The sequence below is a fragment of the Trachemys scripta genome, chromosome 4 (genome assembly GCF_013100865.1).
Source record: "Trachemys scripta elegans isolate TJP31775 chromosome 4, CAS_Tse_1.0, whole genome shotgun sequence".
NCBI lineage: Eukaryota > Metazoa > Chordata > Testudines > Emydidae > Trachemys > Trachemys scripta.
The window spans coordinates 116,443,727-116,456,718 of record NC_048301.1 but is presented as its reverse complement, the minus strand read 5'-3'; the positions used below and the strand labels follow the sequence as shown (position 1 = coordinate 116,456,718).

Here is a 12,992-nt window from a genome sequence, read left to right as displayed (position 1 = left end):
AAATCAAAATGACCAAAAATGTCTTCAATATGTCTTCATTTATCATCCCTTTCCTTCAGGGGCTTGAATCCAGCAGAGGACACAACAAGATAAAGAGGAGTATCTCTCTTGTGTTAAGAAACAGCAGGCTACTGTGATTCGGTTTTTTCTCCCTGTCCTCATGACCAAGGTGTCATTTTGTTAGCTCCCTGCAAAGTCTGGATTCTAAAACTTACAGCCTTCAGGCACTTAGCAGGCAGTGTTCTACGTTCCAAAGGTGGCATCAGCGGCAGTGCCTCCTGGTGGTCTAATCTCACTCATCCGCTTTCTTCTGTCTCTTTGCCTTACCAGGTGTCAGACCGCTCTGTGGTGGCACTCGTTCCTAAACAGACCTCCTCTTATAACATCCCCGCCTCTGCCAGCATATCTCGAACCTCCATTAGCAGATACGGTAAGAAGCAGGGTTAAGTGCTGGGGATTTAAATGCTCACAGGCAGCGACCTGACTTTTCCACTGCTAGACTCCTCTTTAGACTCCAGCCTGGAATCATTAGTGGAACAAGCTTTTTGGTCTCAGCTTGTCATTTTGCTTAGTTCCAATCAACAAGTGAGAGTATTCTTAACTCAGCAGGCAAGACTTTACACACATGGGAACTGGGAATGTTATTTATTATTTGCATAGCAGTATGGGTAGGCATTTTACAGACAATGCCCTAAAGAGTTTACAGTCTGAATAATTGAGCCTGTTAGATGCCAAGTGCATTTATAGCTTTGTATACACAGTAGTAATAATACACCTTCATAAAGGATGGTGGAGGAGTCCCTGGCGCACAGGTTTTTTCAGCTCTTTCGTTCTATGTACTGTTTAGCCAAAGAGAGCTCTCCTGACAGACCCACCTCCTTTCCCAGTTTCCTGGCTCTCAAAATCTTTATTCCGAGTACCATCACGGAAGAGTTCTGCAGCGCCATCTGAATGGTGTGAGACCCTCCAGCTAGCAGAACAGTATTATGACTCTGTGCACCATAGCAAGGGTTGTTTGCCACCTATAAAAATCCATGCAAGTGAGAGTTCTTAGTTCCACTTGTTCTTCAGGTGAAGTGGGGAGGGGACCCAGCTTGGGGAAGTAATGCCAATGCTTATTCATCGGCATCAGGTGCAAGAGCATTTGTGAATTGCAAGTATGCATGATCTTTGCTAATGTTAATATTAATAATTCTAATTGTGCAGACAAAATGCAAATGAGGATGCAGATTTACTTTCCATATTATGCATCAGTACAGAGCCATGTTTAAAAATAGAATTACTAGATGCTTCCCAGCCTTCCCCCCCCCCCCAACCTCCTTTTCTCCCTCGTGCTTTAATTAAATTGGCTGGAATATTTATATTTGTCTGCGTATTAATCAGGGATGAAACTTTACCAACTTTTGTAATAACTGTTATATTTCTCTGTGCTGATCCCCTTAACTCTTTCTGGTGCTGGGAAAGGCGAGTGGAGACTTGGGAGGCTGAGTTGGCCACAGCAAAGCAAGCATTTGAGAGAGATGGGGATAGTGTGCTGGTTTGATAGTCTCACCAGAACGTTCTGCCCCAGGCTACAGGCTGAATGGATAGTGGGTGGGTGGAGCCAGGATAATACATTTCCTTGGGGAACTGAAGCACCTCGTATCACTAAGCAGTGAGCGGAGTGATTAAGGGAGCACCTTACCCATGCTCCAAAGAGGAATTTATTCCAGCTCCCCAGGAAGGGTTGGGTGTTGAGCAAGGGGGTGAAAGTAAGGGGTGTGATCAGGGCTCCTGCAGGGAAGAAGAGGCATTGGCCACTGTTGGAAGACAGGATACTGGGCTAGATGGACCTTTGGTTTGACCCAGTATGGCCTTTCTTACGTTCCTTCCCTCCCTCGACCTTGCCTGCACAGGGGCCAAACGGATACAACCACACACTGCAGATACAACCTATCATTGGTCTGCTGTTTAATTCAGTCACTTCTTAATTTGATTTTTTTTATTACATTTGAACCACATCACTTGTTTTAAAACTAACACAGCTTCTGCCCTGTTTGGATTTTGCCGGGCAGCTGCAATCAGACTTACAGAGAGCTGATATTAAGGCCCTGATCCTGCAAACACTCATGCACAGGCTTAACGTTAAGCCTGTGAGGAATGGCTGTGCTTTGAATGGGACTGCGGGTGAGTAAATCAGGTTAACCAGTTAGGAAGAGTCCCAGAATCTGAATGAGAAGAAAGGGCCCATGGAGCTCTGTGACAGTAACAGATGACTGTAGGGAAGAGTTGTGTGCTAGCCACATGTTGTTACTGACACTCCCCAAGTACTCCCTTGTGTTGTGCAGTCTCTGTTTCATTTCATTTTTCTTATTTCACACACATACATGGACCTGGACTGGAGCACAAGGTAGCGGGGGGGAGAGATACTGGGAGGAGGATAGAGAACATGGCGTTTGAAACTATAATAAGAGAGTCTGAGCTGCTCAAGTTCTCTGAAATGACACAGTCACCTTGAGGAATGTGTATAAAATAAACTTGCCAGATTTTAAAGGTATGATGTCATGAAAAAGTGTTCAAAAGTGCGCTCCTCCCCCTTACAAAGTCATCACATGGACATAGTTACCCATTCCCAGTGGTATCTGAGATACCACCAGGCTTCTGTGTCCTTGCCTAGAAGGCAACATCACCACCAGTTCAAGCTGTTGGAATGATGACCCAGCAGATGTAGAGTCAGCAAACAGGGGCGGCTCCAGGCACCAGAGCACCAATCGCGTGCCTGGGGCGGCAAGCCGCGGGGTGGGGGGGGCCTGCCGGTCCCTGTGAGGGCGGCAGTCAGTCTGCCTTCAGCGGCATGCCTGCGGGAGGTCCGCCGGTCCCGCGGATTCGGTGGCAATTCGCCGGCGGGTACACCAAAGCCGCGGGACCGGCGGACCTCCCGCAGAAACGCCGCCGAATCGGCGTGACCAGCGGACCACCCGCAGGCGCGCCGCCGAAAGCCGCCTGACTGCTGTGCTTGGGGCGGCAAAACACATAGAGCTGCCCTGTCAGCAAAGGTTAGTACTTACAACAAGAAAGCAAAGGTTTGTTCAGCCCTGGGTGCCCAATCTGATGATCATAAAGGCAGCCTTCCACCTCCCTCTCTCAAACAGCCACTCTCCTACCCTTTCCCCTGGACAAAGGGCTGCTCAGCTGGAGTTAACCCCTTCCTCCCCGGAGACAAAGTCCTGCCCCTCACTCTTTCCTGTGTGGCCGCTTGTGGCAAATGCTGCTTTTTTTAAATGGTGTCTGCAATGTATTCTATTGAATTGCTCTGCAAACAATCCAGTGAAGGGGGGAATCTACTAAGGAGAGGCAGAGAAAAGTGATAGAAGCTGCTTCCTTTGGACATCACCAGCTTCTCTTCCCTTTGTTCAGATTCAACATTCCGGTACACCGGCAGCCCAGACAGCCTCCGCTCCAGGGCACCCATGATCACCCCTGACCTAGAGAGCGGAGTGAAAGTCTGGCACCTAGTCAAAAACCATGACCATGGAGACCAAAAGGAGGGCGACCGGGGCAGTAAGATGGTGTCTGAGATCTACCTGACTAGGCTCCTAGCGACAAAGGTAATCACTATGCACCAGAGTCTGCCTGGAAAATGGATAAATAGGCCTGTAAAGACACAATGCTCAGCCCCTGTCTCAAGCCTTCAGTGTCCGTTAATGAAGCCTTGCGACCTGTCTGTGAATTGGGCGTTATTATCCCCATTTTACTCAGGGGGAGCGGGGGTGCAGAGAGGATAAATGTGCCGGGAGTTACGGAACAATTTAATGACAGAGCCAGAAATAGAGCCCTGGTTTCCTGGCAATCGCTCCTAAACTTCTAGATGCTCCATCCTTTCACCAGCACTAAAGGCCACTAAAAATTGGAAGGAAGCTACCATGTCTGTAAATCCTTTACCCGTCTCCTCAGCCTAGGGAATCTGCAATCCTTTTGTAATGCCCTCCGCAATGGTTATAGCCCAGATTGCATTTCAGAAGCAAAAGAAAAGGTGCTTAACATTAAGAATAAAATCAATGTGCCTCAGAAGTGCAGCCAGCCCATTCCTATAAGGTTACATATACCTTACGTATTCCTATAGGGTCTATACCTATACCTTTCTGGAGCTGTGCATAGCCCGTGTCACCATCTGGTGTCCCCTCCTGCTGTTGCTGTTTAGCCGAGTGTGCATACATCCCTCCCATCACCCCGTTGGTTGCTGCTCCCATTAGGGTACGCTGCAGAAATTCGTGGATGACTTGTTCGAGACCTTGTTCAGTACTGTGCACCGAGGCAGCGCGCTCCCACTGGCCATAAAATACATGTTCGATTTCCTGGATGAGCAAGCAGATAAGCACGGCATCCACGACACAGATGTGAGGCACACCTGGAAGAGCAATTGGTAAGAGCATGGGGAGTGGGGGTGGACCCCACTGTTGAGCAATTATCCGCAACCTGGAAAAGAATGGAAACACGGGGATGGGGCTTGGAGCGGGAGGAGGAGGGACATGGTCTGTGTAATTGGAGGCAGCTCAGAGTGCACGTGTGCTTCGCAGAACAAACCTGCTGCTGCCACACCTCCCTTCTTTCCTTGTCAAGGAAGATGCCAGCATAAGCTCCTTTGTGCAAAACCCTGCCCCTGTCCTTCTGTCTGGGAGTCTCAAACCTGGTTCTTCTCATTTTCAGTGAACTTTTGCATTTTTTGCACTTGGGGTGATTGTCACATTCTGGCTGCCCTCAGATATAATGGAAGGAGGCACCCCTGATACAAAGCTTTGCTAATACTCTTCAATCCAAACCTCCAGTACCTGTGCCGTCCCAATTCTGGGACCTCCTTGCGGCTGTGACGATGTACTTCAATTCTGACCTGTTGTGATTCAAATCAGGAACCCCCACCACACAGACAGGTCTGCCAGTGCATCTCCATCCTGGCCTGTACACCAGCTCCTGCTGTTGATCTCCAACCTCAGAGGTTATTGACAGTGCCACAAAGAGCTAAATTAGCACTGAGAATTAAGCGAAGCGTTCCCTGCCTTTTCATTTCCAACTTAACCAGATTTTAACAGATTAATTTTTCTAAGTATGAAGCATCCAGGAAACTGCAAACTGCCTGTTAAATTATTTAGGGGTTATTATAGGATAAACTAATACCACTCCTACAAACCTTTTTCACCTCACCACTCAGACAAATGTGGTTTTGAGTGTAAATTCCAAACCCCTCCTTTCATTCCAGGGGTAGGAATTATTAATTGTTGTTGTTTGTACTCCAGTAGTTCCTAGAGGCCTCTGTATACACAATAAAATCTAACTCCTGCCCCAAAGAGCTTACAATCTATATAGACAAGACAGACAACGGAACAGTGGCAAAGCTGGGAATTGAACAAAGGTGTCTTGCATCGCAGTCCAGTTCTTTAACCCCAAGACCACCCCTGCCCTCCAATAAAGAGAAGAGGAGATTTTGGAAATGGCTGGGTTGTATACAGGCAGGTAGTTAACAGCCATACCTTACATGTATGATATTATCAAAAGGGAAATGCCTGCTACTGCTCAGAGGTGACAGTTCAGTTAGCAGCTGCTCCTTCCCAAATGCTTCGGGAGCCGTGCTCCAGGGAGCGAGGGAGAAGGGAAGAGAGAGCAGATGAGTGGAGCTCACATTTAAACTGTGTGCAATTGACACAAACTGCAGCTTGGACTCGAAGTTCTCAAAACAATTGGAGCTATTACATCTTTGCCTTTGCTGTTATTTTAGGATTAAAAGCTCCGTGGGTTAGAAATTTACCTCTGGGGTCGGGGGAGGGGAATCCATAACAAATGGTAGCCCCCTGAAGATTTTTTATTTTTTTTTCCACCAGTCCCTCGTGGTTTAAAAAGCCTCTAATCATCATGTCTGCAAAAGCCGGATTCCCCGCTAAGGCTGTAGGAAGCTAAAAACAATTTATTGAAAGCTTTAGAAGAAGGAGCTATTAGGATAAAATGTTGGAATCCTGAATAAAATGACACTTCTTAAAGCTATAAAGGGAAACGGTGTCGAACAACAAAGATTTTTCCACCACCGCCATCAAACCACATGGGTTCCGGCTGCTGATGGGGACTCAGCCATTGTACAGCTTTGCATACAGGAACAAAGGAGGAGTCAGGGCAGAGGTGTAAATTCTAGTTTTCAAACTAATCATTACATTGAGCCTTCACTGTGTCTTTACGTTTCCATAGCGCTCTCCAAACGTTAGTGAGTGCTTGCTATGCCCCTAGGAGAGCGCCGAGCATTGTCAGACAGAGGAATAGAGGCACTGAGAGGGGAAGTGGTTTGTCCCCGATATTACCAAGGTCAGCGTTAGAGATGGGAGTAGGGTGACCAGACAGCAAGTGTGAAAAATCGGGACGGGGGTGGCCGGGTAATAGGAGCCTATATAAGAGAGAGCCCCAAAAATCGGGACTGTCCCTATAAAATCAGGACATCTGGTCACCCTAGATGGGAGTATCGCTCAGGAGTTCGAGCCCTGTGCTCCATCAGCTAGAAAAGGACCAGGCATGGCTCCTTTGAGAAAGGAAAGGGTTAAGTCTCAGACCACATCAGATCTCCTGGGGGAGCCCACCTGGAAACTGAGAGACTTTAGTAGCTGGGGTTGTAGACTCAGGTCACCTGTTAGAAGTAGCAGGAGAGCTGGGAGGGGCGCAGGGTGAGATGTGAGGGAAGGGGGGTATTGAGAACAGGTGTGAAAGCTTGGAAGAGGGAAGGTGGTTTAGCCAACTGAGGGGGGTCTGGGAAGTAGCCGGAGAGTCGGTCAGCATTGGAAGCAGTTCAGGGCCATCATGCAGAGAGCAGCGATTGGGAGCATGTGGAGGGTTGAGGCCACTGACAAGAGACTCTGCTGTGCGATGGCATTGAGCAGCTCATCTGCAGTGCTCCAAGGGTTAAGGCTGAAGCCTTGGTTGTAGCTAGCTGGCTAGCTAGGGAGAGCTGGGACTTGAAAGCTAACAGAAAGCAGCAGATGGTTTTTGATCCTGCTACAGAGCCAAAGGAAAAGGGAAGAATAATTCTCCTTTGATTACCAAGGCCCAGGATTTGGGGGTAAGGGGAAGGCAGAGATACCTGATGTGCTCCTTCCAGGGTGACGGGCTGGGAACAGGCCCTGGATTCTGCTCACTGCAGGGACTCTAGTAGCACCCCACCTCCTCACCAGCTCAGTGCCACAGACCTTCGCTCTAAAGAACGCTGAGGTACAGACTAACAGACTGCACTTGACCTCCCGAGCCCCCTGGATCGCCTCATAAACCCCAGCACCCAACACTGGCAAATACTGGGGGCTCTCCTAAAATGGAGAGTTTCCTCTCTGCCTTACAGTACGGTTCCTGCAGTCCACTTGGCTTCAGCACCCGGGCCTTTCTGGCTGCCCCTTGATGTGGAACAAGACCAAGTCAAATGGCAGCCACTCCAGAGTGGGCAGGGTCAGCAGGGGCTGGGCCAAGGGGTGGCTGGAAAATCAGAGAAGAAAAGAGGCCACTAGCCTGGCCCGGATTTGTTAATGAGATGGGCTCAGCTCTGCTTAGGGTACCATTACAGACTGTGGGGCCATTACTGCCACTTAGTGTTTATAGCCCTGAGCAGATCATTGCGGGACCTGAAATACATGGGAAAGAAAGATGCCCTCCTGTCTCTAGGGTTTGTGACTTACTTTTATTCCTTTGTTTTCCTGCAGCCTCCCTCTCCGGTTCTGGGTGAACGTAATCAAAAACCCCCAGTTTGTGTTCGATATCCACAAAGGCAGCATCACAGACGCCTGCCTCTCTGTCGTCGCCCAGACCTTCATGGACTCCTGTTCCACCTCAGAGCACCGCCTGGGCAAGGACTCCCCCTCCAACAAATTGCTCTATGCCAAGGATATCCCCAGCTACAAGAGCTGGGTAGAAAGGTAGGTCAGTGCAGGAGCATGGTCAGGAGCAGCAGCAGCTGTCTCATTGCACCACCTGGTCAGCCATTGTAGTGCATATGTAACCCATGCCTGCTTGATGCAGAGCTCTGTCCATAGGCACTGACTCCATGGGTGCTCCGGCCCTTGAAACCCATGGAAAAAAATTAGCGGGTGCTTAGCAGCCAATGGCAGCCAAGCTCCATCCCTCCTACCAGCACCTCCTGCCTGCCGGCAGCCCCGCTGGTCAACTCCTTCCCTTCCTTCCCAGTACCTACCACCCGCCGCAGAACAGCTGTTCAGCGGCATGCAGGAGGCGCTGGGAAGAGTGGGGATTGGGCGTGCTCAGGGGAGAGAGCGGGAAGAGGTTGGGCAGGGGTGAGGGCTTGGAGGAAGGGGTGGAGTGGGGACGGGCCTGGGGCAGAGTTGGGTGTTGAGCACCCCCAGGAAGAGAGGAAGTCGGTGCCTGTGGCTTTGTCCCGCTGTACTGGCACCTAGACCATCTAGTGATTAATGAGTCTGCTGCAGCCTTAGCTAAGAGGCATGTGGCTTTTAGCTCATGCATTTAGCTTCAGAGGTCCCAGATTCAATCCCACCTGCTGAGGTCTGTCAGTATTACATGTGCATTGCTGGACCTGCAGCCATAGCATCACGTAGCCTGATTCCATGGTCTAAACGGCATTGGAGCCAATGAGATCTTGGATGGAAGATGACATGGTGCTGGTGGTGTTCTTCCTCTGAATCAATGGCAAGCATCATTATTGCCAAGCCCCCATCGTGAACCAGGACCCCACTGCACTAGCCGCTGTACAAACACCCAACAAAAAGATGGTGCCTGTCCCAAAAAGCTTCCAGCCTAAATATAAGATGAGGGGCCGGGGTGAATACGACAGACAAGGGCAGCACAAGGAGGCGATGCTAGTCAGTATGATAAACAGCACTCACAGCACGCCAGCCATCTGACCATGGTCAGGTGTTACGGAGGTCTCGCAGCAGAGGAGCATTTGCAGGAGGACAATGGTGGTTCTGCCGGATGCTTCTATTCTTTCCCTCTGAAGCACCTGGCACTGGCCACTGTCAGAAGACAGAACGCTGGGCTAGCTGGACCATGGGTCTGATCCAATACGGCTGTTCTTATGTTCTGCTTGGACAGGTGTGTCACCTATAGTCTTGCTGGTTTTTGACTCCCTATCAGAGGACTGTAGTGAATAATAAGAATTTTTAATGGTAGAGTTTAAACTAAAATGAGAGGTTTCCTCGCTAATTTTATGCTGACCACGAATGAATGGTGAACCAGTTTGCCTCCCAGTTGGCAGGTTCCCGAGCAAACATGGTAGGATGGTTGAAAGGGAGAGAGCAAACAGTACAGTTCAAACACGCATGCTGCTATGGCCGGTGCTGACTTTCAGATTAGGTGTGCAACGGAGACCTCAACCATTAAAGATCCCATGGCACTGTCTTGGAGTGTTAGCCTTGGTGCCTGACCCAGATTGCAGTTCAGATCATTATTGTCTGCCTCACACCAATCCCCCCTGTAGTTTCCACTGGATAAGGTATTATCCCGCAGTTTCTCCACTTTGGTGTACTTTTTGGATGGAGATTACATAGTATTACTGTGCACAGTCATAAAGCTTCTCTGTTCCCAGGACCCCAGAAGTTGCTGCATTTCAGTGTGGGGTAAAATGTTTTCTTTGATATGCACAGGGCCAGATTCACCGTGGCTCCTGCTTGGTTAGGTGCAATAGGGAGGAGAGGCCTTGCTGGCTTCACAAAGGCCAGATAGAACTGCAGATCCCCGTTCTGGGCAATGAATGCTAGCTAAGACTGAACCCTGGGGGTTTTACATTCAGGAGGCATTGGCATCCCTGCTGCGTACATGGTGCCCTTCCTTGCCAATATGTTTTTCACTAGTCTCTCACCTTTCATTCCCCAGGTATTATGCAGACATTGCAAAGCTCCCAGCCATCAGTGACCAGGATATGAATGCCTACCTCGCGGAGCAGTCGCGCCTGCATGCCATTGAGTTCAACATGCTGAGCGCGCTCAATGAAATCTACTCTTATGTCAGCAAGTACAGTGAAGAGGTGAGCAGGCCCCCACCCCCGGGCCACAGGATATGTTGCAATCCTGCCACCAAGCCACCTTAGACAAATAGAGTCCGTTGGGAGGTGGCTCTGGGTGTAAGTGGGATACACCCACCTCTAGGTCGGCAGTTCAGTTCCACTCTGGCTTGGTAGTCACTGAAAGTCACCCTGGACAGGTGGTTAGCCCCAGTCCTGTTCCTGGCATGAATAGGCTTCTCCACATAGCACAGTTGGCTTCCTGGCTGGCAGTCTCAGAAGGGAGGCCAAAGACTGAATGGGGACTGGAGGCCAATTTCCCCCCTCATCCCTCAGAGCTGGTTGGTAGGGCAGCACGGTTGAAGCTTGCACTGCTGCTGGCAATGCCGTATCTGTGCTGTGCATCCGTAGGCGGTTTGGTCTCCAGAGTTGCCAGTGCAGCACATCCCATGAGAGCCAACCCCTTGAAGCATTGTGTGGGCAGCTCTGAATTCCTGATCCTGGGTGCCCCCTCGGTGCAGCCCACTTCCAAATGCAGGGAAAAATCGTCCTGCCCCAGCGAACCCTCTCACAAATTCCAACATCCTCAGGGAACTTCCAATATGGCACAAATTTCGTGTCACAGCAAAGCTGGCAGCCTGGGCTCCTTTAATGAATGCATCACTTGAAACCAAGTTCTCGCCATCTGTTCCACCCCTTCATTTTCATTGTGAGAAGAACCTGTTTTGCAATTACATCCATTAAAAGGAAGGTTTTTGTCATTTAATTGCATGTATGCATTTATGATACAATGCCACAGCCATCTTCCGATTAGGGACTAAAACCTCATAACTTTCATGCTAAATGAGACAGGGGATGTAGAGTCAACGGTACAAGAGCAGGGGAATGATTGTGTTGATAGTATAACATGCAGCAAACAGTCCAACAAATAAATCAGCATGGCTGGGAATGGACGAGCACTCGGTGCTTTGTTTGTCTTTCGTTAGTTAAGTTTCTTTGAAGGAACAAAACTAAGGGGAGGGATTGACAGCAACAGGCCAGCCTCAGCCCTCCAAGCGCGGAGAGCATTCCGATGGGGGAGTGACCCGTAAGCCGCAGGTGGCCCTCCCAACTCCTGGGCAAGGCTTGTACTGGCCCGGCTTCATTAATTTAGCCTGCCCCAAGTACTTCCGTTTTACCAGCTTCACTAACCACTGCCGCTGTGTTGCCCAGGGAAGGGAGTTGAGTTCGCTGGACCCATCCTAGGTATCTTTGCTGCACGTTATCATTAACACCTAGAGTCCATCTCTGAGTATTTTTCTCTCTTTATTTATTTATTCCCCTCATCCTCCCTTCTTTCTTTTTCTCTCCTTTCTGGAATGTTTGCATTAATCGTGTTTATTTTGCACCAGATCATCGGGGCACTGGAGCAAGATGAGCAGGCGCGCAGGCAGCGCTTGGCATACAAAGTAGAACAGCTTATCTGTGCCATGTCTATCGAGAGCTGAAGAAAGGAGATGGTGCTCCTAGGACCAGGAGAAGGAACTAGTTACTCTTGGGAACGAAGAGTATGAACAAGCAAGGAAGGCACTGGACCCATAGAAATACTGAAACATCCTCTGGGGGAAGCAGGGATTGTCCCGGATATTAAGTTCAAAATCATTTAGATTCCAGTTTGAAAGGACAGCAAGAAGGACAGTGCATCTCAATGCAAAATAGGGTCAAGCTGGAGTCATTCTTCAAGTCATATGTGTGGAAGGAAGGAACCTGAGAAGTCTGGATGCCTCCGTGACTGCTACTTTGCATGAAAATCATTTGATATATATTAGGAAATAATGAAAACTGTATTTAAAGGGTTTTAAAAAAAAAAGGGAAAGAAAAAAAATTAAAGCAACCACAGTGGCCACACAGATAATTCAGCCAACAAAATTCAATTCCAAATTCTCTCTCTCTCACTCGTCAGTTTCCTGTGGTGTGTGGCTCAGACATTCTGCGAATAGACTCCTACGCTAATCCGAAAAATTGGAAAATGAAATTATTCCTGTTCCTGGGAACTTTTAAAAAATATGAGCACAAGTTTGCACCAAACCTTTTTACACAAAGGAAGATAATAGTTTAGCTGGAAATAAATCCAGTGGCACCAGAAAGAACTTGACCTGAATTACAGAACCATCAGATCATCTAACCTGTTTGTCTTGAAATCCAGCTTTATCTGTGTATTTATATAGTGTCAATATATAGATATTATATATATATTTTTCAAATCCCACATACTGTTGAATGATGGTGGGTCTGATTTTAAACATTTTTCTCTTTTATTTCCATTCCATTTCAACACACAGCTCCACTCCGGTGTAAAGATTCCGCGGTATTTTTGTTTGCTGCACTCGTGTTCCTGAAGAATGTTCTGCCCTTCGTGGCGTTTGAAACTAAGGAAGTCATATACTGTTTAAACTGAAATTGGTGCATTGTAGGTTTCTACAGGTGCAATTTAAGCAAAACCAATTGGCTGATCTTGTACAGTCGAGCAGAGCTGGGCTGAGACTGACTTAGTTGCTTGGGCTGTTAGTTGACTAGTGTTATTTTGTTCCAGCCACAATGTGATTTCTTGCAGTAAAAAAAACAAACAAACTAAAACCAATGTTTACAGCAAGTGATACTTGAAAAGCGTAGACATAGCGAGATAACATATTTATTGCTTTTCTGTTTGAGACACTCTTATACTTATACACATAAGATCAGGACAGACTCCAATTGCATTTTTCTCTCAGCATATGCAAGGTCACCCAAAGGTGAAGCATAGGACTTTTTGTTGTTGTTCTTGGGGAGAGGGAGAATCTTTACTCACAGTGAGAGAAAGTCCAAAACGACGCACTCCGAGTGCTAGCCAACATTGTCATCTTTGTCTCTGTATCTCATTGTTAGGTTCAGTTTCTAACTGGCCATAGCAGCCCATCTTTTCATGGACAGCGAAAGGCAAATGTTTGTGAGTGTCTTTCCTTTAAAAGAAACCAAAGCTTTCCTGTCCCTTTAAAGAGTGCCAAGA

At 48.2% G+C, this 12,992-nt stretch overlaps 1 protein-coding gene across 1 annotated transcript in view; it reads left to right on the top strand.

Annotated features, from left to right (window-relative positions):
* Nucleotides 1-12,569, top strand: part of PLXNA2 (plexin A2) — a gene marked incomplete in the record, with an annotated part of 325,301 nt that extends 312,732 nt beyond the window's left edge. The window contains 6 exon segments of the mRNA XM_034770557.1: nucleotides 331-430; nucleotides 3,397-3,587; nucleotides 4,233-4,402; nucleotides 7,698-7,910; nucleotides 9,841-9,991; nucleotides 11,359-12,569. Coding sequence (XP_034626448.1) covers nucleotides 331-430; nucleotides 3,397-3,587; nucleotides 4,233-4,402; nucleotides 7,698-7,910; nucleotides 9,841-9,991; nucleotides 11,359-11,454 — 921 coding nt within the window.
* Between the last annotated feature and the right edge of the window lie 423 nt (nucleotides 12,570-12,992).